General features: G+C 39.1%; 1 protein-coding gene across 3 annotated transcripts in view; it reads left to right on the top strand.

Annotated features, from left to right (window-relative positions):
- SLC25A17 (solute carrier family 25 member 17) overlaps window positions 1-25,015 on the top strand; it is a 47,449-nt gene extending 22,434 nt beyond the window's left edge. For 2 of the 3 annotated variants that reach the window (XM_060025718.1, XM_060025719.1), the window contains 7 exons: window positions 928-994; window positions 2,353-2,504; window positions 13,070-13,186; window positions 14,519-14,664; window positions 14,753-14,848; window positions 16,091-16,173; window positions 21,658-23,510. In XM_060025718.1, coding sequence (XP_059881701.1) covers window positions 928-994; window positions 2,353-2,504; window positions 13,070-13,186; window positions 14,519-14,664; window positions 14,753-14,848; window positions 16,091-16,173; window positions 21,658-21,805 — 809 coding nt within the window. In that variant the 3' untranslated portion in view covers window positions 21,806-23,510. Of the gene's footprint in view, window positions 1-927; window positions 995-2,352; window positions 2,505-13,069; window positions 13,187-14,518; window positions 14,665-14,752; window positions 14,849-16,090; window positions 16,174-21,657 lie in introns of all 3 variants that reach the window. The other variant, XM_060025717.1, reaches the window with a different exon arrangement.
- The last annotated feature ends 646 nt before the right edge of the window (window positions 25,016-25,661 follow it).

The raw sequence follows: 25,661 nt of genomic DNA, 5'->3' as shown, positions 1-25,661 counted from the left end.
TCGCGGGCTTAGTTGTTCCACAGCATGTGGGGTCTTCCTGGACCAGGGCTCGAACCTGCGTCCCCTGCATTGGCAGGCAGATTCTTAACCACTGCACCACCAGGGAATTCCCCATATGCTAATTTGTTTCTGTAAGTTCTATGAGGTAAATTCCCAGAAATAGGATTGTTTGATCAAAAGGCAAATGTTTGTAATTTTGATAGTTATTGTTAGATTGCCTTGTACAGGGGTTTCCTAATTTCGCATCCCATGAGCCATAAAGGTACCAATTTTAATTCTTAAGAAATCGGTTCATTTTCCTATTTTTATGTTTTCAAAATAGTCTTCAGATGTGGGTAGGAAATTTGAAGTTAATTAAGGTACGTTTTGTTTTATTTAGAATGCCAAGAAAAGCAGAGTTCCCATCTTTTTGAGACCTTTTATTTTTTTAGATTAGGGAACAGAGCACAAGGTTAAAACTTTGTAAACTTGAATTTTAATCCCGGCTCTGCTGCCAACTACATGTGTCCTTCACAGCTTTGTGTCTGTAACCTCTTCTCTGAAAGGGAAATGGTAATTTATTTCCTCTCTACTTTATAAGATATTAAGATAAAAAGGAGAATATATAACTTTGAAAAAAACCTAAAGAGCCCTATGAAATATAAGAAATAAATTTCTCCTGTTACATTTTTTACTTTGGAAATTAGGTATTGAATTAAAATGCTTTATGGTTCATGAATAACAGATGAAACCATGGAATCAATAGTAGGAAATTTAGCACATGGGAGCAGAGGAGGATCATTGAGTTCTGAGGCAAACTAGGGAGCGCAAAGAATAGGGTGAGAGACTGCTCATGTGAGGTAAATGGCGTTTCAGTGAAACTTGCTGATGCTGAAGATAACAATTCTCAAAGGATTTAGTTTAAACATGTACTCTTTGGTCTTGTAGTTGATGAGAAAAGAAAGTCCAAAACGACACACATGGTGCTCCTGGAGATCATTAAAGAAGAAGGCCTGTGAGTACTACCTTGTTCATCCTTGTTAGGTAGAGCAGCTCATTAGGAGATTCCTGGGCGTCCATCATACCTACACTCACTTTCTATCCATTCTCAAAGCCTCACAGTGTTGTGAATTTGTAATTGCCTGAGTTGTAAGTAAATACATAGTTGTTTTCATTTCCTTAAAGTTCTGTGGTTGACCATTTTGATTCTTGATCATGGCGTCTTACATGAAACCAATGAACAATAAACTGAAGAAGGTAATAGTTGTTCAGCTCATTCTATCAGATGCATTCAGACCTGTGTACCTTTTAAAAAACTTTTTATTTGGAAATAATTTCAAATTTACAAAAAGTTGCAAAACTAAAATAGTACAAAGAATACCAGTATGTGTTTTAACCAGATCGACCTGTTGTTAACACTCTTCCGTTTGTGCTCATGCTTTCTCCCTCCCTTCCCCACTCCCTCCTTCTTTCTTTACTACACAGACACATACACACACCACACACAGATTTTTTCAGAATTAATTTGAGAGTAAGTTACATACCATACATCAAAGCCCCTTACCCCTACGACTGACATTTTCAAAGATGTGGACCTTCTCCCCTTATTTTTCCTTAAATAAAATTTTTCTCACTTTAAGTTTGCCTCATGTTTCTTCATGATTAGATTGAGTCTATGCATTCTTGGCCAGAATAATGTATAGTTGAAATTGTGTCCTCCTCAGGACGTCACATTGGAGTCACATATTGTCTACTTGCCCTCCATTGGTTAATTATGATTTCTTAGATTCAAGTTAGCACTGAATAATTTTATTTTTCCTCTTTTGCAACTATAAGCAGTCTATGAGGAAATAATTTAGTATCATACAGACTCAGAAATTCAATGGTTTACAATTAATTACTTAATTATTTTGGTGCTCAAATTGTCCCAGGTGTGGCCAGTGTGAGCTCCTTCAGTCTGGTTCCTGTGCCCTTATAACATGCCCCCATCACTTTTTTTTTTTTTTGCACTTCTATATTTACTTCATTTTAAATGTTCTTGCCCTGTAATGAAATGTGAATGATGCTATATTAACTAACAGCCATGAGGAAATTGCCTTTAATTTTACATAGCAATTTACTAAAGGAAATCGAGGGGGGAAATCAATAAATCAGTCATAGAATGTATGTTGTTTCTTTGGTATCATTAACGCTAGAAAAGAATTCTTGGTTTGGGCCTCCTCAGAATGTAGAATATGTGTACAGTTTGGAGTACATTGTAGTGTAGGAGTGAACTTTGAGAATATGTGAATGATGATCAGCCTTTTCTAGGACTCTCATTTCTAGTGCCTTTTGTTCAGCATTTTTACTTTGCTTATTGTGTTCTTCCCCTAGCCTGGCACCATATCGAGGGTGGTTTCCAGTTATCTCCAGTCTCTGCTGCTCCAATTTTGTCTATTTCTACACTTTTAATAGCCTCAAAGCAGTCTGGGTCAAAGGTCAGCATTCTACTACTGCAAAAGATCTGGTAGTTGGATTTGTTGCAGGTAACTAAGTTTTCTGAATATAAGATATTTTTATATTTTGTTGCTTATATTGTGGTCCATATACCCCGAGAGGTTATTTTAACACAAAGTAATGCTACAAAGAATGTAATTAGTTTTCTGACTTGACTCTGTGTGTGTGTGTGTTGTGTGTGTAGTAAAAATGCATAACATAAAATTTACCATCTTAACAATTTTTAAGTGTACATTTCAGTAGTAGGTTTACTTACATTATTGTGAAACAGATCTCCAGAACATTTTCATTTTATACATGAGAAGTTCTGTACCCACTAAATAACAACTCCCCTCTCCACCCTCCCCCCAGCTCCTGGTAAGCACAGTTCTACTTTCTGTTTCTATGAATGTGACTACTTTAGATGCCTCGTATAAGTGGAATCATGCAGTATTTGTCTTTTTGTGACTGGTTTATTTCATTCAGCATAATATGTACTCAAGGTTCATTCATATTGTAGGATGTAACAGGATTTCCTGGTTTTTTAAGGGTGAATAATATTCTATTGTATGTATATACCACATTTTGTTTATCCATTCATCTACTGATGGACATTTGAGTTGTTTCCACCTCCTGGTTACTGTGAATATTTGCTGCTATGAACATGGGTTGTATGAATAGTTCTTTTGAGTCCCTGCTTTCAGTTCTTTTGGATATATTCCCAGAAGTGAGATTGCTGGATCATATGGTAGTTCTTTTTTTAATTTTGAGAGGAACTACCATACTGTTTTCCACACTGGTTGCACTATTTCAAAATCCCACCAGCAGTTGGTTCCAGGTTCTCCACATCCTTACAAACACTTGTTATCTTCTATTTTTTCTATAGTAGCCATCCTAATGATGGCGAAGTGATAGTTCACCGTGTTTTTGTTTTTTGTTTTTTTGCGGTACGCGGGCCTCTCACTGTTGTGGCCTCTCCCGTTGCGGAGCACAGGCTCCGGACGCGCAGGCTCAGCGGCCATGGCTCACGGGCCCAGCCGCTCCGCGGCATGTGGGATCTTCCCGGACCGGGGCACATACCCGTGTCCCCTGCATCGCAGGCGGACTCTCAACCACTGCGCCACCAGGGAAGCCCTCACTGTGGTTTTGATTTGCATTTCTCTTATGATTAGTGATGTTGAGCATCTTTTCCTATGATGTTGAGCATCTTTGGAGAAATGTCTGTTCAAATCTTTTGCCCATTTTTTGAGTTATTTGATTTTTTGTTGTTGTTGCACTATAAGTATTCTTTATGTATTCTGGATATTAACCCCTTATCAGATATACGATTTGCACATATTTTCTCCCATTTTGTAGGTTGCCTTTCACTCTGTTGATATGTCCTTCGATGCTCAAGTTTTTAAGTTTGATATTGTGCCATTTGCATATTTTTCCTTTTTTGCCTGTGCTTTTGGTGTCATGTCCAAGAAATCATGCTGAGTTTAATGCCATGAAAGCTTTCCTCCTATGTTTTCATCTAGGAGTTGTATAGTTTTAGGTCTTTAATCCATTTAGAGTTAATTTCTGTGTGTGATGTAAGATAACGATCCAACTTCATTCTTTTGTATGTGGAAATCCAGTATTCCTAATACCATTTGTTGATGTGGCTAGACTGTCCTTTCCCCCTCTGAATGGTCTTGGCACCCTTGTGAAGATCAGTTGACCATATACACAAAGTTTTATTTTTGAGCTGACTTGGCTTATTTTTATCTTCTTAATCCAGAGAGGAGGGTCAGTTATCCCTGTTTAGCAGCCTGTACCCAGAATTTATGGACATAAGGTCTCTTTTTTTAAAAATGAAAATTACAATACCTTTCCTGCTTACTTTCTGGGGATTTTGGGGGGGATTTTGTTTGTTTGTTTGTTTTGTTTTGTTTTTTTGGACTGAGGATTGCATGCAATGTTTAACATGAACAGGACTGGCTACATAATTTTCAGGGTCCAGTATAAAATGAAAATGCAGGACTCCTTGTTCACAATTTATTAAGCATTTCAAGATGGTTGACACTAAAGCATTAAACCAAGCACAAGACAGGTTACACACTCATGAAGCCCACCATGAGTGTGAAAGCATTTAGTCAGATGTGACAAAGAGTTTTTAGTGCACAGCCCAGTGTAGTCAGTATCACCATAGTCGTTAGTACCCTAGGGGTTCATAGGAGAAAGGTCACTTTTGGCTGGGAGGTATCTCCTTATAGGAAGCAGTGCCTCTTGAGCTGAGCCTTGGCAGAATTAGTAACACTTGGAGATAAGTGGTGATGGTTTCTGGATGGAGAGAATGGTAGCAAACTGAGAGAATACAGGACCACATTTAGATCAGTGAGTTCTATAATTTTGTGAGTGAGTGTAGGAACATGAGCAATAAAGTTGGAGAGTTGAATAGGAGCCCAATTTTAGAAGACTTTGGATCCTTGTCATCTGAGACTTCAGAAGCACTAAGGAGCCACTAACCTGATATTGTGAATATTTAGTTACTGTCTGTCTCTACTTAGTGGAATATGAGCTCTATAAGAGCAGGCATCTTTATCTATATATGGTATATCAAAGATATATATAAGATGCAGAGTAGTATCTTATATATACTTTATATATATAAGATATAGGGGCTTCCTTGGTTGTCCAGTGGTTAAGACTCCGTGCTTCCAGTGCAGGGGGCACAGGTTCAATCCCTGGTCAGGGAACTAAGATCCCGCATGCCGCGTGGTGTGGCCAAGAAAAAGAAAGTTAAAGATATATATTACATGAATTAGACAATATATATTGCAATTATAAATTTATCTCTATATATGTGTAATTGTTATATCTATACATATATAAGATAACGAATACATATGATACCTGCTTTTGTGGCATATGTGTATATATATATCTGTTCCCCCCTGCCTTGCTAAATTTTCAGTAAGAACAATTCCTAACATGTAGTAGGAGCTCAATAAATATTTGCTAAATAAACAAAATATTTGTTGAATTAATCAGGGTTTTATTAAAGAGATGGGAAAAAAGTAGATCTCTTTCCTATGGGTTTTTTGTGTTTATCTAGTCTATATCTAAATTAATTTATTTAAATGTTGCATGTTTAGTGTTAGTATTTTGTGGACTCACTTATTGATATATTCTTTGAAAAATTACTGATTTGGGAGCCACACAGTTGAATAATGTAAATGTCCATTTGAAATGAAAATGATTTGATTGAAAAATAGTTACCAGGCCAGGAGTATTCATGGCCCCCAATTCTTCCTCTTCACCTATATGAGACCACTGCTGTTTTTTTATTTGGTCTCTGAGCCTTTCTTATGCTTAGTACTCTCATTTTAGTCTCAAGTTGATTTTGATATAATGAACTTTCACTTGGACCAACTTTTTTTTTTAATTGAGATATAATTGACATAATATTCTATTAGTTTCAGGTATATGACATAATGATTCAATATTTGTGTATAATGTGAAATGATCACCACAAGAAGTCTGGTTAACATCCATCATCACAGATATTTACAATTTTTTTTCTTTTCTTGTGGTGAGAACTTTTGAGATCGACTCTCAGCAACTTTCAAATATGCAGTTCAGTATTATTAAGTCTAGTCACCTTCTGTGCATCACATGCCCATGACTGACTTACTTTATAACTGGAAGTTTGTGCCTTTTGACCACCCTCATCACCCCCAACCCCCACCAGACCAACTTTCACATAAAGAGTATAACACACAGGGTTTCATTTTCTGGGGTAATAAGTGAATACTTGTAGGTAGGTAACTCAGGATAGAAATCTGGAAGTCTTCATAGAGGGTGCTCTCTTACCCTCCATGTCTGCCTGGTCTTCATGAACCATCAGTGTGTCTCTTAAATATCTCTTGAATCCATTCCCTCGTCTCCATGTCCGTAGCCGTTTCCCAAAATCAAGTGCCATCATCTCTCCCTTGGACCATTGCTCTGTTCTGATCTCTTTGCCTCTCAAGTCTTTCTCACTAACATACTTTGCATAGTTGTGCTTCAAGTAGCCTTTCTAGAAGAATGGTTTTCAAGCAATGTCATAATTCAAAGAACTCAAGTTTGAGATTTGTTCACTTGAAAAAATATCAGAATAGATCCAACCTGTAGAGGAGGAATCTTCTTTTTTACATAATTGCAACAAATGGCAATCTGGTATGATGTTTTATACTTGACACCAAGTATTGGTAATACCTTGATTTTAATACTTTTTTTTTTTTTTTTTGCCCGCGCTGTGTGGCATGGGGCATGCAGAATCTTAGTTCCCCGACCAGGGATCAAACCCGTGTCCCCTGAATTGGGAGTGCGGAGTCTTATCCACTGGACTGCCAGGGAAGTCCCTTAATACTTTTTAGATTACCGTGGTTCATATGTATTTACATTTAAAAGGTTATGACTCACTGTCAGAGACTAACTCATATAACTTCCCACGAAACTACTAGTTTATGAAGTATATGATTAAATCTTCTTCTTTTTAGGTGTCCAAAGTTGTTTGTTTGCTGTTATCTGGCATCCCATTATCTACTAGGTACACACAACCCCTTGTTATTCTCTCTCACTGTGCTCTGCTCATTTTCTTTCTAACTCTTATGCAGTTTATAATTACAGTAGATCCTCCCATACCTAAAACAGCTAGACTGGTATGGTAGGGCAGTTAGTTTTAAAAAGTCAATGGAAGTAGGGACTATCATAAATAGCCTACATGCCTTAAATATTTTATTTTAACCTAAGATATGTGAATATATACTTATCCAATTTTTTGTATGGCCAAGACATATCCACTCACTGATGGAAGTTTTGTACTTTTTTTCTTGTATACCCCATACCTGTAAATGCTTTGCCTACTGTAACAGATATGACCGACATAAGCAGGTTTGAGAAAAGACATAATTCACTCCTGGTAAGCCTAAACCCCTGTGGGATGGAAGTAGAAGAGCACGGGTACACTAGGGAGTAGCCTACTGGCCGTAGCTATCAGCGTGCCGTGGCATCTGTCGGTGTGTCCTGTAAAGGGAAAGAGGAACACAGGTTTATCTGGTGAGTCCATTATATGGAACTGGTTAAAAGAGATCCCACTGTATTAATATCATTCTAATTCATTTACATTCTGAAATGTTTTCTTGAGAGCGTGAGAAAAGAATGGAATTACGCTTGACGTCCAGGGAGAACCCGTGGGTCTGTGTTGATTGTGAACATCATCTGTTACATGTCTTGTCAGAGAAATGATTGAGAACTGCTATTCTAATATCCGAATCTGATTATGTTGTGCCCAGCTTCAGACCCTTCAGTGTCTGCCGCTTGCGTGTAGGATGGAGTCGCGGCACCCTCAGCAGAAAAGGCCCCCCTCGTACACGTGCAGGATAAGCGCCTAACATATGAGATCTGCTGTGATACTGCTTACCTCCCTATCTTGGTCTTTTCTATTCTTGTTCTCCTGTGCCAAACTGCGATTACTTGAATAGACCGAGCCCTTAGTAACTTCATTGCTCTACAGCTGCTGTTGTCAGTCTGAAGCAGCCTTACTGCTTTTTTTATCTTATTAATTCCTAGTCATCCTTTTATTCTCATCTCAAGCCACCTCCTCTTCAGGAAGCTTCCCTGTTTCTCATGTCCACCACCCCCAAGTTGTATTCTGGGTTAGGTGCCTACCCTCTGTGCTCCAGCTCTGTATATACCTCTGTCTCAGTGCTTACTCTGCTGGATAACAATAGTCTGCATATTTGTCTTTATCTTTTATTAGACAGTGAACTCCTTGAGGGCAGAGACTACATTGTTTTAAATCTCGGTATCCCCAGTGCCTGATACACAGAAGGTGCTGATTAAATGTTGATTGAATGAATTCAATTTAAAGGACCACTCCTCCTGTAATCTTCCTCATTTTACTAGTTGCCCTACCAAAAGTCGAATTCATCCTCTTTCTCTTTGACCCCACCTCAAGTCTGTGAGCAAATCCTATTGCCTGTTTCTTCATATGGTTTCTAGAATTCAGCCCCTTCCCCCACTACCACCTGTGTCCAAGCCACCACTAAATCTTGCCAGGATTATCTTCAGAGCCTCCCAACTGATGTCCTGCTTCCTCCTTTGTCCCCTTCAATATGTATTCAACACAGCAGCCAGTGTGCTCATGTTAAAACATAAGTGAGGGCTCCCCTGGTGGCGCAGTAGTTAAGAATCCGCCTGCCAATGCAGGGGGCACGGGTTCGTGCCCTGGTCCGGGAAGATCCCACATGCCACGGAGCAACTAAGCCCGTGCACCACAACTACTGAGCCTGTGCCCTAGAGCCTGCAAACCACAACTACTGAGCCTACGTGCCACAACTACTGAAGCCCATGCACCTAGAGCCCATGCTCTGCAACAAGAGAAGCCACTGCATTGAGAAGCCTGCGCACTGCAACAAAGAGTAGCCCCCGCTCGCCGCAACTAGAAAAAGCCCACACACCGCAACGAAGACCCAACACAGCCAAAAATAAATTAATTAATTAAAAAAACATAAGTGAGATTGTATTATTTCTCTGTTCAAAGGACTCCAATTGCTTCCCTTCTCACTCAGAGTAAAAGCCAGAGTCCTTACCTTGTCCTACAAAACCCTGTGTCACCTGGCCTGCCCGTCCTCTTTACTCACTCCACTGCAAGCCTCACTGACCTCTTCTCCAGGAACACTCCTGGCATGCTTCTGCCTCGGGGCCTGTGTACCTGCTGTTTCCTCTGCCTGGTTACTGTGTGGTTCATTCCCTCACCTCCTTTAAGGTCTTTCCCTAAATGGCCACACTGATGAAAATGGTGCCCCCTTCTACCCTGCAAAACTTTATCCCCCTTCTCTGCTTAAATTTTCTCCTTAACCTTGTCCTCTAACATACTACATATTTTACTCATTTATCCTGTCTTGCACCATTAGAACATAAGCATCAAAAGGGCAGGGATTTTCATTTTTTATTTACTTCTGTATCATCAGCACCTACTTAGCGCATACTAGACACACAATACGTACTTGATGAGCAGACCATGGATGACTGACTTGCAGGTCATAATCATTTACTTATCCTAAGATACACATAAAGTTATTTAAGAATTGCTAATTCATACCTCAGATAAAAAAACACCTATTAGCTAGTTTTATGTTTCCAGTTGCTTTAAGAAGGTAGATTTAGTATCAGTAAAAATAAAATTTCTAACAGCTCTTGTAAAAAATAGGCTATTGGGGTGAGAATGAATTCCTATCTTTTGAGATTTTCAAAAATAAAATGAATAATCACCTGGTGATTGGATTAGATCAGTGGATCCACAGGGAACATATGACCATGTCTGGGAACATTTTTGGTTGTCACAGCTGGAGGATGCTACTGGCATCTAGTGGTAGAAGGCCAGGGATACTGCTAAACATCCTACACAATTGCACCCCTGCCCTGCCCCAAACTAAAAATTATCCAGCCCCAAATGTCAGTGATGTCACAGTTGAGAGACCCTTGATCAAATGAATTTTATAGTCCTTTATAATTCTGTGATTCTCCGATTATAGGTCCTCTCTTTTTCTGAGGGTAGGGAATTCCTTGGAAATCACTTTTGCGAGTTTTAAACTCCTCATGTTTTTATATCTTAATGCTTACCGCATTTTTATGATAATTAAAACAGCTTTTTCTCTTCCTGCTGTGAACCCTGCCATTGTGTTCCAGTCACTGTAGGAATGAGTTGCATTGTCGCCAGGGAGAACTAGGAGTAGTAGTATTGTTACTCCACTTCTGGGAACTTAGAGAGTTATTACTATTTATTTTATTTTCACAGAAGAAAGCCCAAATAGTTTAATACCCTGGGGAAGAATTTGAGATCAGAACCTTACAGGTAACTTAAATGAAGATGATACTTGCCATTTTTATGAAATTGGAATTTTTATCAATAACTCTTTTTGAATGCCAACGGTGTTATCATTGTTGTGACAGTGAAATTAATTTCCTGTCCTTAGGCCTTAAATCTGGTAAGGCAGGTTTGTTCCTGTAGTGTATCAAGTTGCATTCCTTTGTAAGGAGCCAAGCACTTAGATTTATGACCCTGATCTGCCATTTTCTTATCTCAGTGGTCATGGCACGTGTTCCCCAGAAGTGCACCCAATTAGCATTCTCTGTTTTTGTTTTCTGTCCTTAACTCAGGAGACTCACTACTAATAAAACTTTGTTTTTAATATTTCAGAAGTAAACAGCTGTGTTTCACGTATCCTTGAGTCAGTGAGTGATTTTAGTGAGTGTGTTCAGTTACTGTTCTTCATCTTTTAATTTTGGTTCTGTTTTTTATAAATGATTTTTTATGAAGAAAGAAAACAGAATCATTTGAATTGGAAGGAAAACAATTTCCTGTTCTTAAGTAGGTAAGGTATTAATATTCCCATCTTAAAGCGGAAGGAACAGCCATGGCTTGGAACTGGCAGAAGAATTTTCTACACGTAAATAAGCAGACAGCTTTATCTATCCTGCAGCCATATCCACCGTGCTTTAGTCAGAGTCGGAATCACTCATCACATTCGTTTGCAGCTTGTTTTTCCTCCGTGGAATGTTGTCCTTTGCTTGATTATATAGGTTGCAAGTTTTTAGTAAAGTTTGGATCCTCAGGTATTTTCCCAGAACTCATAAAATGATAGTGGTTAAAAAATACCTCTCCATCTATTTTGGCTTAGAGCATTAAAGAACTTCTCAGAAAGAAAGCTTTGAAATACAAAATGTTCTTACAAGGACTTTATATTCTCTTCTTTAAATGATGTGATGCATTTTTGTACTTGACAGTGTCCTTAGAATCCTCTCCATCTTTCAGCCTGTGTTAATAATGGGGATATGTAAGCAGAATTTTAAATAGTGGCTAAATCTTAATCTTTGCTGCATTGCCTCTGAAATGTTTTGTGTGTGCCTACCTCTTGAATAGAACATGAAGGGAATTTTGATTGCCAAAGAATTTATTTAATGGGCAACCTATTTCATTTGTTTAGAAAGGTATGTACACTGTGCCTGTCTACAGTATCCACAGAAGCTTGTGATCTCTGGTTCTGAGCTCTCCTGTCTTCATCTTTAAAAAAAAAAAAGCAGTAGACTGCTTAGTAGCACTTTCTAGTCTGATTTTTCTGGCTGTTGATTGTTTTTTGTTAAGTGATGTGTACATTATATTGAATAGGAATACATTATAAAGTCTGGGCAGATGGGCGTGTATTGATAGTCTTCTATCTTGGCCTTTTGGGCACTTGTGCTTTTGTAAAATGAGACTAGCAAGAATCTCTAGTTAAGACTTTTTCAGATTATGATCAATGCCTCAAGTGACAATGTATGAATATATTGAGTCATAACTAAAGATGACTCCTTTGTGTTATGTGGAAAAATATAACAAATACAACTCACAAAATTATTTGATAATGCCTTTTTATTTTGAGAAATGTGTTCTCACAATGTTTCTAAGAGAGAGGTGCCAAAATATCTTACTTTTGCAACTGCGTTCAGCTAATGAAAATTTAGAATTTGAATTTCCTGGTGTTTTCACCAAGCTTAGCCTTGGTGTTTTCTAGATATAGTATGTTGTGAGATTTCTTAAATCAAAACATTCTTAATCCTGTTGTATTTAAATGGCTTTTAGTAAAAGAAGATTTCTCTGCCTTATAATTGTGCCTCTTGGTTCTTCAGAGTATGGCTAGAGCCAGATAGCTTGATATACCATTGTTTGCTGAGTTTGCTCATTAGTTTACTTGTTAAGTATTTATTTAACAAACATTTATAAAGTATATACTGTGTGTCAGGCACCTTGTTACAAGTCTGTCTGGTATTTTTCTCTAATCATTTCAGGACTGATGAGGAATATTTTAATAACTCAAGGTGGTATTAAATTGGGATCATGTGTTTTCAAAAAAGAAGCACCTGGCTCATTGTATTGTTCCACTCTGAGGCCACCTTGGGCAGCCAAGATCCCCATCCTTAAACTTGTAAGGATTATGATGCTTGTGAAACTGTTTCAGGTGTTTTTGTAATGGTTCATAACTACTGCTTGCTGCCTGCCTATCCTAATTCCCCAAGTGATGAAGAAGTCTTCTGTGAGCCTCCAGTCCCTGTTGAAGCACTTTCAAATGTCACACTTTCTCTCATTTATTGTACTAGATCCATACTCACTTAAAACCATGTGAGCTACTTACATGAGAGTTGTAAATCGTGTGTTTTATGTGATATTGTCATGGACTTATTTAGCATGTGATCAACAAGTCACTTCCCTGTCTTAAAGCTGTTTTTAAAAACTGTACTTAAAACTATATCAAAATTGCTACTTTGGTGGTTATATAAATTGACAAACAGATTGCCTCCTATTATACAAATGAGGAAACTCAGTACTCTCTTCATGTGGAGAAGTACTGCTGCCAGCCATTCTGCTATCAGCAAGGCTTCTGCATTGCTTCTAACAGTAGTGGCTTGTGTTGTACCCTGGCACAAAGGGACACCTTACCTTAGGTCTCCTAGTAGGTCAGTGGCAGACGTATAACTGAAACATTGGTGTGTAGCTTTAACATAAGACGGCAAAGCTTAAAAGGTTACATTTTGCTTTCCCTTTGTCTCTCCCCCTTTCTTTTTGAAGGAGTGGTGAATGTGCTGCTAACAACTCCACTCTGGGTAGTAAACACCAGACTGAAGCTGCAAGGGGCGAAATTTAGGAATGAAGACATTGTACCAACCAACTACAATGGTATTATTGGTGAGTGTCTCTTGGGTGAGTTCCTTTGTAAAGATTTTCTTTTCTCTTTGTATCTGGAATTTATCACCATGATAATGCTACAACCTCAAATCTCAGTGCCCAACAGTAAGTATTTGTTTAGCTCCTGTGTCTCTGGATTGACAGGGATTTGACTCATCTAGGCTGACTCCAGCCTAGGAGTCTCAGCTCCATGTGTCTCTCTTCCTTTTCCTGGGACCAACCTGAGCATATTCTTCTCTTGGTGATGGCAAAAGCACAAGAGGACATGCCCAATCATAACAAGCATATTTCAAGCCCCTGTTTGCATTTTGTCTGCTAACATCCTCTTGGCCAAAGCACAACCAATGGCCAAGCCCCAAGAAGATAAAGGGTAGAGAAATACACCCATGGAGTATATCCCATGGAGCATAGGTGGGAGGGGATGAATATTTCTGAAGAGCAATCTGCTACTTTTTTTTCCCTAATGTTTTCTTTAGATAAGGATACCAGATTAGCATCATCAGATGCTAATCCTTGAGCTTCTGCTTTTTAATAGTATTACATTGCCAGGTTCTCCTTTCCCATGCTTCCATCTTTGTAATGAGAACAGGGGTTTTCTTATAAGGCAGTCCTATAAAATGGACTCCAGAGAACTATCTAATCTTTTTTTATACATTTATTTATTTATCTATTTTGGCTGCATTGCTGCGCACAGACTTTCTCTAGTTGTAGCAAGTGGGGGCTACTCGTTGTTGCGGTGCGCAGGCTTCTCATTGTGGTGGCTTCTCTTGTTGCGGAGCAGGGCTTCAAGAGCTGTGGCACACAGGCTCAGTAGCTGTGGCTCGCGGGCTACTGAGCACAGGCTCAGTAGCTCAGTAGCTGTGGTGCACAGGCCTAGTTGCGCTGCAGCATGTGGGATCCTCCCGGACTAGGGCTCAAACCCATGTCCCCTGCGTTGGCAGGCAGATTCCCAATCACTGCGCCACCAGGGAAGTCACCTCTAATCTTTTTCTGTACTGACCTTTGTTGTGAAACACATGGGCTATCAGTTCACAATTCTGTGTAGTACAGAGTTCCCAGTGGTGGTGATGATTACTTAGGAAAACTTGACATGCTAACCCCAGATTTGTCAGGAAAGGTTGCCTATGAGTGAAATTGGTCTCTCAATAACTTGGTGATGGTCAGTATCTGATGATTATTCAAAAGTAGTTAACTGATTAACTTGTCATTGTGAGAAGGAAATCTTGATAGAATCAGTGTGATAGAATACTGATAGAATGAGGTTTGTGTTCTGGGTACATTGTCTTCTCTAGTTAGGGGATTGTCATCAAAGGTCCTTGATTTCTTGCTCAGATGCTTTTCACCAGATCATTCGCGATGAAGGAATCCTGGCTTTATGGAATGGCACATTTCCCTCCTTGCTGTTGGTCTTCAATCCTGCCATCCAATTCATGTTCTATGAAGGTTTAAAACGGCAGCTTTTAAAGAAACGAATGAAGGTAAGCCCTGATTCTGAAAGCAGCAGACAATCCCTGACACCTTCTTGCTGTTTAGATTGATGCAGTTTGTTCTTCCTTTGCTTTCCAGCTTTCCTCTGTGGACGTGTTCATCATTGGTGCAATAGCCAAAGCCATTGCCACCACGGTCACCTATCCTCTGCAGACAGTACAGTCAATTCTGAGGGTGAGTGCCAGGGTTCTCCCTGCATTTAGTCAAACAACATTCTCATATACTTGGTTTCCCTGTTTGAAGCAATGTTATTTAATAAAGCAATAAAGTAGTCCGGAGCAGTCCTCATGCATTCTTTCCATTATTTGATATTTTGCAGATTGAGGAAAGAGCTATAAAGGAAGTGAACAGCATTCTATGATTTAGTGGAGAGGGGCATGGTGGGGGTCTTCTCAGGTGGCATGATTGGAGATGGGCTCCTCTGAGGAGCCATATGTAAATTAAGACTTAAAGGAAGGTAAGGATCCAGCTGTGCAAAGAGCAGAAGAAAGAGCATTCCAGGTAGAGGGAACATGATGTACCGAGAGCTTGGTGAATCCTAGGAACTGAAAGGAGGCCATTGTGGCTGGAGGTGGCTCAGGAGGAGATTAGAAAAGGAACAGGGAGCCTATAGGTAAGGATGAGATTTTAGTCTCTCTGCAGCGGGAAACCTTTGCAAGGCTTTAGACTGGAGAGTAATGTGATCTGATTTACAATTCGAGAAGATTACTGTGACTTTTCAGTGGTGAATTGGTCAGAAGGCTAAGAGAAAAGGAGGTTGTCAGGTTAGGAGGCTATTTCGGTCATACAGGTAAGATGTGAGCGTGGCCTGGACTATGGTGGTAGCAGTGGGGAGGAGAGATTCAAGGTCTGTTTGGGAGAAAAAATTCAAAGGACTTACTGATGGGTAAAATGAAGGTGGAAGTGAAAGTATTTCAGTTCAAAAAGATTATTCCCTTCTGTTAAAAGTATTTTTACTAATGTACTATTTTAAAATTGGTACTTAATATAAAGAAATTCAGTAGCAGTCAAATGAATGTATTTTGACACTTTTATAATAGAAACATATAATGTGAAAAGCTCAAATTGCAGAGATTCTAATTAATTAGTGTTTATCATAACTTCTTAAAGGATTGGAAGCCATACCATCAATATCTAAATCTTCATCGTGGGCATGGCTTTTTCTTTTGAGGTAGAATTTTCCCCATGACTCTCTGTAAAATGAAAATTCTCATGCTTGCTTCATTGAAAAAATATTTCTTATTTTCACTTATTTCATTGAAATAAGAGGATTAATTAAATCTAAATACTGATGGATATTTTTATTACCATATGCTGTAACATGTTACTCCAACATAATTTCCTCTGCAAGCGGAAATTGAGATAAAGAAAGCAGTAGCAAGCAGTAATTATTTATCTTTTTTTCTTCTTCCCCAGTTCGGGCATCACAGACTGAACCCAGAAAACAGAACACTGGGGAGTCTTCGGAACATTCTCTATCTTCTTCACCAACGAGTAAGGTGAGCTTTGTAGATGGTTCACATTCTGTCCTCTTTTTTTTTTTAAATTTATTTTATTTATTTATTTATTTTTGTCTGCGTTGGGTCTTCTTTGCTGTGCGTGGGCTTTCTCTAGTTGTGAACGGGGGCTACTCTTGGTTACAGTGCACAGGCTTCTCATTGCGGTGGCTTCTCTCATTGCGGAGCATGGGCTCTAGGCGTGTGGGCTTCAGTAGTTGTGGCACGCGGGCTCAGTAGTTGTGGCTCACGGGCTCTAGAGCGCAGGCTCAGTAGTTGTGGAGCACGAGCGTAGTTGCTCCGCAGCATGTGGGATCTTCCCGGACCAGGGCTCGAACCCGTGTCCCCTGCATTAGCAGGCGGATTCTTAACCACTGCGCCACCAGGGAAGCCCTCTGTTCTCTCTTTTAACAGCCCTCTCTGCCAAGAAGTGGTTGGATTTGCTTACCTTGCACTTCTGCCTTGGCAGTGGCAGCCTAGAAACCTCTCCCTTGCCTGCTGTGCTCAGACATTTCTGACTTTAGGGGCTAAGTGAGATATGACAGCATTTTGGGAAATTATGGAGGAGTTTAGGTCCTTATTCTTTGTTAGTTACAAAGATTCAGTACTCCTTTAGAAAGGGAATCCTCCTATAAAATCCTGCCATTTGCGACAACATGGGTGGACCTTGAAGGTATTATGAAGTAAGTCAGGCAGAGAAAGACAAACATTTGATTTCACTCATATGTGGAATCTAAAAACAAACAAACAAACTCATTGATGCACAGAACAGACTAGTGGTTACCAGAGAGGAAGAGGATTCAAGGGTGGGCAAAATGGGTGAAAGGAGTCAGCTGTACAGTAATGGTTGGTTACTGGACTTGTGTTGGTGATCACTGTGTAGTGTATACAGATGTCAAATTATAATGCTGTATACCTGAAACATAATTTTAAAAAAGAGAGCCCTGCTGTAATCTAATATAGAGACCACTCTGCTGAGTAGTCCTCCATCGATGACATATCCTATGACCTCTCATAGATAGAAATAAGCAGCTATTAGAGAGCAGCAGTCATAGCGGGAAAGGGAGGGAAGAGTAGGAAGAGTTACAACAATTATCATCATAATGATGACAACAGTGATAATGGTGATGAGAGCAGCTAACACTGTTGAGTGTTTGCTATGTGGCAGACACTAAGCCAGACGCTCTACCTGGGTAATCGCACTTAATCCTAACAACAGCCCTATGAGGCAGGTACTGTCGTCATTTCCCCGTTTCATTTAAAGAAACTGACCCCTAGGGAAGTCAAATAGATCAGCACCTTTGAAGCAAAAGCTGCTGTAACTTTATTACTGTTTCTAGATGTAAGATATTTTAAAATAAATTTATTATAAAGATAGAATATACTTGGGATAAAAAATAAAATCAAAGATAAAGAATTGGTATAAAGTAAAAAATAAATGCTGACCATACCAAGTGTTGGCAAGAATGTGAAGCGACCAGAACTTTCCTATGCTGGTGGGAATTTAGAATGGCACAACCACTTTGGAACGCAATTTGGCATTTTCTTATAAAGCTAAACATACACCTACCATAGACCCAGCCATTCCCCTTCAAGGTATTTACCCAAGACAAATGAAGTGCGTCTATACAAAGACCTGTGCATAAATGTTAATAACGGCTTTATTTGTAAGAGTCAAAAGCTGGAAACACCCCAAATGTCCATCATCAGATGAGTAGATACAAGTTGTGGTATACCTATACAGTGGAATACTATTCAGAAAGGAAAAAGAAATAATTACTGATACATGCAGAAATGTGGATGGATCTCAAAACAATTTTTCTGAGTAAAAGAGGTCAGTATGAAAACGATTTCATACTGTATGATTCCACTTATATAAAACTTAGAAAATGCAAATAATCTACAGTGACAGAAAACATATTAGTGGTTGCTTAGGGCCAGAGTAGGTGGAGGGAGAGTGATTGCAAAGGGACGTGAGGATACTTTTTCAGGTCATGGATATGTTCACTACCTTGAATGTGGTGATTGTTTCATGGGTGTACCCGTCAGTCAAAACTCATCAAATTGAAGTCATTTAAACTTCAATAAAGCTATAAATACGTGCACACCTACTGTGTTTTCTCTCCTGTCTCTTTCCCAAGAGCTAGTCACTGTTAACAAAAAGTGCATGTATTTCTAGAATACTGTATAAAACATATATTTTTGGTATTCATTTTTATACAAATGGAATCATATGGTAATACTGTTTTGTACCTTGCCTTTTTGTAAAAACGTTACAAACAATCCTTCACATCAATATCTGTACATTTATCTAGTTTTTTTAAATGACTGCATTTTTTGTTATATAATATGCCATAATTTATTGACCAATACACTTACGATAAATATTTAGTTTGTTTCCAGGTTTTTGCCTTTACAAACATTGACAAATGAATAGTCCATAAATTTAGCTTTGTATACCTCAGTTATTATAATTGTAGAGAAAATTCCTTGAAGTGGAATTACTTAAGAAGTTTAAACATACAAAATTTTGATAGGTATTGCCATGTTGACCCAAAAAGATGATACCCATTTCCATTTCTGCCAGCATTGTGAGAGTTAAGAAAGATGTAGTTAAGAAAGTTAAGAAGGTAGTGTCAACAGGAAATCTTTAGAATTATATAGTTTTGAAATTCAGCGTGTTTTTACATCTTTCATCTTGCTTGGTTCTCACTCAGCCTTGTGCGTGTGGAAGGGTGACTATATTCCCATTTTTGCAGATCAGGAAGCAGGTTTAGAGAAAATGACTTGCCCAACACCAGAGAGATGCAGGCAGAGCCAGATGTTCAAACTCATACGCTCAGTAAGCACTCAGGGACCATTGAATGAGTGTTCATCCACTAGAACGTTCTACAATGATGGAAATACCTGTTCTGTTCAGTAGGGTTGCCACCAACCACGTGTGTCTGTTAAGCACTTGAAATACTGCCAGTACAATTGAGAAACTGAATTTTAAATTTTATTTAAATTTAAATGACCACGTGTGGCTAGTAGCTACCATATCGGACAGTGCAGTATACCATGCCAGGCCTCTCCAAACTTTTGATTGATTAAGAACACCTGAAGTGCTTATTAAAATACAGATTCATGCCGCCCCTCTGGAGTGGGGCCTGGCAATCTTCATTTCTAAACAGACCCTGGTGATTCTGATGTGAGTGGATGTGAAGAAAATCAACACTACTGTGTATCTTTCCTTTACTACTGACACAGAGCACTTCACTCCTGGCACCTCCGGTCACCAGACGTTGCGTGGGGGGTTCCCCGCGCCAGGCAGTTCTGTGTGATACCAGCCGGGCGTCCCGTGATTTAACTCCGTTCTGATGCTGCGTACCCGGGGATAGCATTAGATCCCACAGGTTAAGGAAGGGCTCAGTCCTAGGATGCTGACCCTCACTTCAGATGACAGTCACAGGTAGTCGGTCTCCAGGTTACACAAAACTTCTGTCTGACTTGGCTACGAATTGGAGGTTGCCATAACCTCCTCCCCCTTGGGTATGATTGTTTGCTAGAGCAGCTCACAGAACTTAGGGAAAGGGAAACACTTACGTACGTTTACCAGTTTATTAAAGAATACAGATGAGTAGCCATATAAAGAGATCTGGGAGGGTCCCAAGCACAGGAGCTTCTGTCCCCGAGGAGTTGGGGTATATCACCCTCCTGGTACATGGATGTGCTCACCAACCTGGAAGCTCTCTGAACCCCATACTTTTGGGATTTTTATGGAGGCTTCATTATGTAGGCATGATCTATCATTAACTCCATTTCCAGCCCCCTCTGCTCTCAAGAATAGTGAGTGGGGCTGAAAATTCCAAGTTTCTTATCACAGCTTGGTCTTTCTGGTGACCAGCCCCATCCAGGAGCCCACCAAGAATCACCTCATTAGAACAGAAGACCCTACTATCACCGAGGAAATTGAGGAATTTAGGAACTCTATATCAGGAACTAGGATCAAAGACTAAATATTAGAATAAGAAACGCACCTAGTGCTCTTATCACTTAGGAAATTACAAGGGCTTTAGGAGCTCCGTGCCAGGAACTGAGGACAGAGACCAATATATATTTTTTCTGTTATCTCCCAGCAGACCTCACCTTGAGAAGCATTGAAGTGGACTTGCTTGGCTTTCTTGGGGGAACACAATTCAAATTAGTCAATGAACTAGAAATTTATGGGTCAAGGCTTTTCATTCCTATTTATCACAGGATTTGCTCCAAATGATAAGTTTTCACACATAGCAAATGTATAAAATGTAGAATAGTTTCTGAATGGAGCGCTTGATTAGCTTTAATCTCTCAGTCTGCATGCCGTATATAGCCCTGGAGTTGCTGATGAACTAGCGTATGAGATTAATTCACTCTCAAAAAGTAGCTTTGGAGACATCGTTTACTCTGAACTCCTGGTTCTAGCTGAAGCATTCTTCTCTGTGGTTAGAGCAGTGGGTCTAAAGGGCTGGTGTCCAGGCTGGCCTCATCATCCTCATCACCTGGGAGCTTGTTAGAAATGCAAATTCTTGAGTCCCATCCCAGACTTAATGAATCGGAAACTCTGGAGGGGACCCAGCAATCTGTGGTTCACCAAGCTTTTCCAGTGATTTTGATGTATGCTAGATGTGAGAACCACTGGGTTAGAAGATCAAATGTGGACTTCCCTGGTGGCTCAGTGGTTAAGAATCCGCCTGCCAATGCAGGGACACGGGTCTGAGCCCTGGTCCGGGAAGATTCCACGTGCTGCAGAGCAGCTAAGCCCAGGCACCACAACTGCTGAGCCTGCGCTCTAGAGCCCACAAGCCACAACTACTGAGCCCACGTGCCACAACTACTGAAGCCTGCGCGCCTAGAGCCCGTACTCCGCAACAAGAGAAGCCACCACAGTGAGAAGCCCGCGCACCGCAACAAAGAGTAGCCCCCACTTGCTGCAAAGAGAAAGCCCGTGCACATCAATGAAGACCCAATGCAGCCAAAAATTAATTAATTAATTAATTTTTTTAAAAAAGAAGATCAAATGTATGGGAAGACTCAGAATTGGAGAGCTTTTCATTTCTGTCACTTTCTCTCGTTTTGTTGCGGCTACAATGATCTAAACCAATTGGCAGCTTTGCCACCATTTAGGGACTGTTAGGTTGAAATAACTGAGTTGGGAGAGTGTTAAAGTCAAGATCTAAAAGTTCTTTGTTAGATCCCAGATTTTGGCATAAAAATGGTTTTAGGATTTTAGGATCTGTACCCTATCTGTGGGATACTGTCAGCATTCCACTAATTAATGGTGGCTGTGAAGAAATACTAAACTTTCATCAATCCCCAAATACGTTTAAAGATAAGAAGTACTTAAACAACAGAAGTCCGTTATATCTAAAACTTCCATAGCTTCTTTTGATCCTAAGAATAAACCTTTGCAAAATAGTATTGTTTCTTTGAAAACCTTTTGTTTTTTTCTCACCTTTTTCCTTTTAGGCGTTTTGGAATAATGGGACTCTACAAAGGCCTTGAAGCCAAACTGCTGCAGACAGCCCTCACTGCTGCTCTCATGTTCCTCGTTTATGAGAAACTGACGGCTGCTACCTTCACGGTCATGGGGCTGAAGAGCGCACACAAGCGCTGAGGCACCTTCCACCGCCAGGCACTCAGAGATGCTCAAGACAGGGGATCCTTCTCTGTGAAGAGAAGCGGTTCCCCTTTTACTTGCTCCTTCCACTGAGAATTTTACCCTCATTGGCTTGGAATGCATCTGAGTTTACACATGGAGTATAGCCAGCTTGACCTGTTACCAACTTAGTTTTATGATGGTTGGTTGAATTTTGTGGGGGAGGTTGGGGCAATGGCCATATGAAAAGAAAACATTATTGAAAACCTAAAAATGAAAGTTTATGGGGGTTTATTGGGTTTTTTTGAGGGGAATGGACTCTTGCTCTCATGTATAATCTTTTCCAAGTAGAGTCTTTTTTTAGATTTGCCAGATGGTCCCTTTCCCTGAACCCTCCCCCAGGTCCTAGGGCAAATTTGCTACCATGTGATTCTCCTCATATACTTTTGTATGTCTTCATCTTGGTATTTTCTTCACTAAAAATGTTATGACTGTGCCATAAGCATGACTTTATTTTTCTTGGCATTTTTTTCCTCCTGCTTAAGGAAAGGTATCTTCTTTAGTGTGTGAGCTATTTATTTTGTGGGGGAAATGAAAATTATTAATTCCAAATGATTCTCTTATAAACTATTTGTAAATATCACTTATTTAGTATTTGACATAATTTTAAAATATTTATTTTGAATCAACCTTTTCACTACAAAACTTGAGGTTTTATGTTCATCCACATGGGCCCCAATAAATTGTCGGCACAAAAGTCATTCTTAAAAGTTGCCCTTTATAGTATTGCATTGAGTTTACAAGCAGCTGGTAAAAATCACAGAAGAGGGAGCAGATACCTTGTTTAGGCTCTGGAATATTATCTTCTTTTATAAACTCTTGGTAGAGACTGTATATTTTGAGAATAAACTTGATTGAGGTTATTTCTATTTGGAAACATTCCTTAGAGTCCTGCTACTCAAAGAGTGGTGCCTCAAGCAATAGCATCGCCATCACCTGGGAGCTTATTGGACATGCAGTCCCAGATCTTCTGAATCATATTCCGCATTTTAATAAGATATCTAGGCAATTTGTACTCACATCAAAGTTCAAGAGACCTTAGAGCTCTTGACCCTGCAGAAGATACAGTTGGTTTCAATTATGGAAACCAAGACAAAGATTGTTCTCAAAGGAAAGATAGACTAATGTATTAGAGCAACCTCTGAAAAAACTGGGAGTCCTATGTCATCATTTACTTTCACCTCGTAGCACATGTTCAGGTTCGTAGGACTTTTGTTATGTGGCCAGCAATGAATTTAGACATCTCAAGGCACTCAAGAAGCAAACTCCCTTGACATTAGTAGAACAACAGCTTAGTTCTACTTAGTTTGACTTAGTTTTTGACTTAGTTTTTGTCCCTATAACACAATGACAGGTTTTTCATTTGTAAGTCTAATTCATTCAGAGTCAGAGAGAGTAATAATCAAGTGTCTGTGGACTCCAGTATTTAAATTCAATTTTGAGAGTGGAAATTTCTTTCTCTTATTTCTCCTCTCGTCCCTGTGGTAATTTCAAAATATGTGATTATTAAACTATTAATAATTGAAAGATCATTGTGTTGTTCTAGAAAACAAGAACTAAGAGGAACTGATAATCTGGGAACTAGCCTGAGCACTCGCTTATTTAAGCTAGAGAACTGAAGACAGAGAACTGGCCCCATTACTACTTTTTATTTTATATTAAGGTATGTGTTGTGTTGATGGCGAGGCTTGGGTGGGGAGCATGGGAGAAGAATGATCATAAAGGTACCATGTGTACTTTTGTTACTATTTTAATTTTGATGTCCACTTTGGAACTTGAATTTTGAGCTCAGGGTATCGTGTATTGTTGGTATGTTAAAATAATTTCCAAGTCAGGTTATATAGTTATATTAGATGTTTATGATGTGAGAATGTATTTGATGCTTCTTTCTTTTCTGATTTTATGAAGGAACAATTTCATAATGTGGTTTATATTCCCTTTGGAAGCTTTACAGACTCACTGCATAGTTGAAACTAGGTAATGAGTCACCCGGTTTTGTAATCTTTGATTATTAAATAGTTACTTGAGAAAACTAAGGAGCCGAAGTCTATACTAAGGGAATGGAAAATTTTTTCTTTTTGATTCTTTGTGAGGTTTCTTTAGAACGTGAGGATTAAGAGCCTTAGGGATTATGTTAGTGTCACCTCAGTAGAAAACTTAATCTGTGTTTTTAAGTGGACACTAATATGTCCACCCTTGTCTATTTTACAATTAAGTTTGAAATGCAGAAATAGGATTTACCATAAGAACAAAAGCAGTGGGAGTTAGAATCTTGGGTTTTATTCCCAGCTCTGTCACTGACTGGCAAGTTACGTCATCTCCTTGTGCTTCAGCTTTTTGATAAGTGGAGATAATAATACTCACTACCCACTTCAGAGGATGTTTGAGAGCTAATGATGTCAGCTAATTCCCTTTATGATCGTGGGAGAGGGAAGATCTGAGTGAAACTTGTGACAAGCCTAGATTTATATAGCAATTTCCCTTCTTAAAGCTTGTACACTTTCTCATTTTATAACCCCAATATCTCTGTGAAATAGGTAAGGACGAGTAACGGTATCCCCGTTTAATTAACAAGGAAATTGAGACAGAACTATCAAATGACTTGCCTGGTTGGAGTCAGGACTAAAGTTGAGTTTCCTGCAGTCTAGTGTGATGATTACGAGAATAGGTTCTGGAATTAGACAGACCTAGGTTCTACTCTGATCCTGCTCTTTACCGGCTGTGGGAACAAAGCAATTGCTGAACTGCTATAAAACTCAGTGTTCTCAACTGTGAAGTGGAGATCTTGATAAATCTACCTCATAGGGTGATTGTGAGGATTAAGTGAGATCATATACATAAATTTCTTAGCACAGGGCTTGCCACATGAGAAAAGCTAGATAAATGTTAGTGATGACTATTATTATAATATTATTATTATTGATGAGGGATATGACTGTTTGAATAGATGCAACCGTGGTTCAGTGGAAAGCACACTGGATTTTGAGCCAGATCTGTGTTCAGATTTTCATTCTATCACTTAAAAGCATGGTGGCCACAGACAAGTCATTTCCTCACCTTTCTTAGTCTTTATGTGTTTATTTGTCTAATAGAAATGATTACCGCACAAGACTGTTTTATATATTTTAAAAATTTTTTCTTTAATCCTTCTTTAATCTTTAGAACAGGATGTAGATATACATATATATATATATATATATATATATAGGATGTAGATATACATATATATGCATCTGGCATATATATATATATATATATAGATGAGGATGTAGGTATACATATATATATATATATATATATACATCTGGCAGAGTACATGACGTATAAATGTGCTTAATAAATGCCGGGGTTTTCTATTCAGATGTAATTAACATACAACATTTTATTAGTTTCAGATGTACAACATAGTGATTTGATGTACATATATATTGCAAAATGATCACCACAGTAAGTCTAGTAAACATCTATCACTAAAACATCCATCAGATAAATGCTGTTTGAACCAAGAGAACCTTCTAGGTTTTACTTTGGGGCAGTGTTTCCTCTTTCCACTTGTTTTAATTGTGAACATTTCTTTTCTGGGAGGCTTTTGTGTACCTCCTCAAAAGTGAAGCCAAATCCAATAAGTTAATGTTTTATCCAGTATTCAGATTAAGGCCCCCAAACATTTATCAGTTCATCAGTAAAATACGAACTCGTTCAGTAGCCGAAAGTCCCTGGCTGAGCTAGCGTCTCATCTTGGCTCTCTGGAAAAGCTAAAGAATTGTGACTTCATGGGTCTAAATGCCACACATCTCTGGAGAGCCCTCCCTCT

This window comes from Delphinus delphis, chromosome 11 (assembly GCF_949987515.2).
Source record: "Delphinus delphis chromosome 11, mDelDel1.2, whole genome shotgun sequence".
NCBI lineage: Eukaryota > Metazoa > Chordata > Mammalia > Artiodactyla > Delphinidae > Delphinus > Delphinus delphis.
This window is presented reverse-complemented; position numbering and strand designations above follow the sequence as displayed.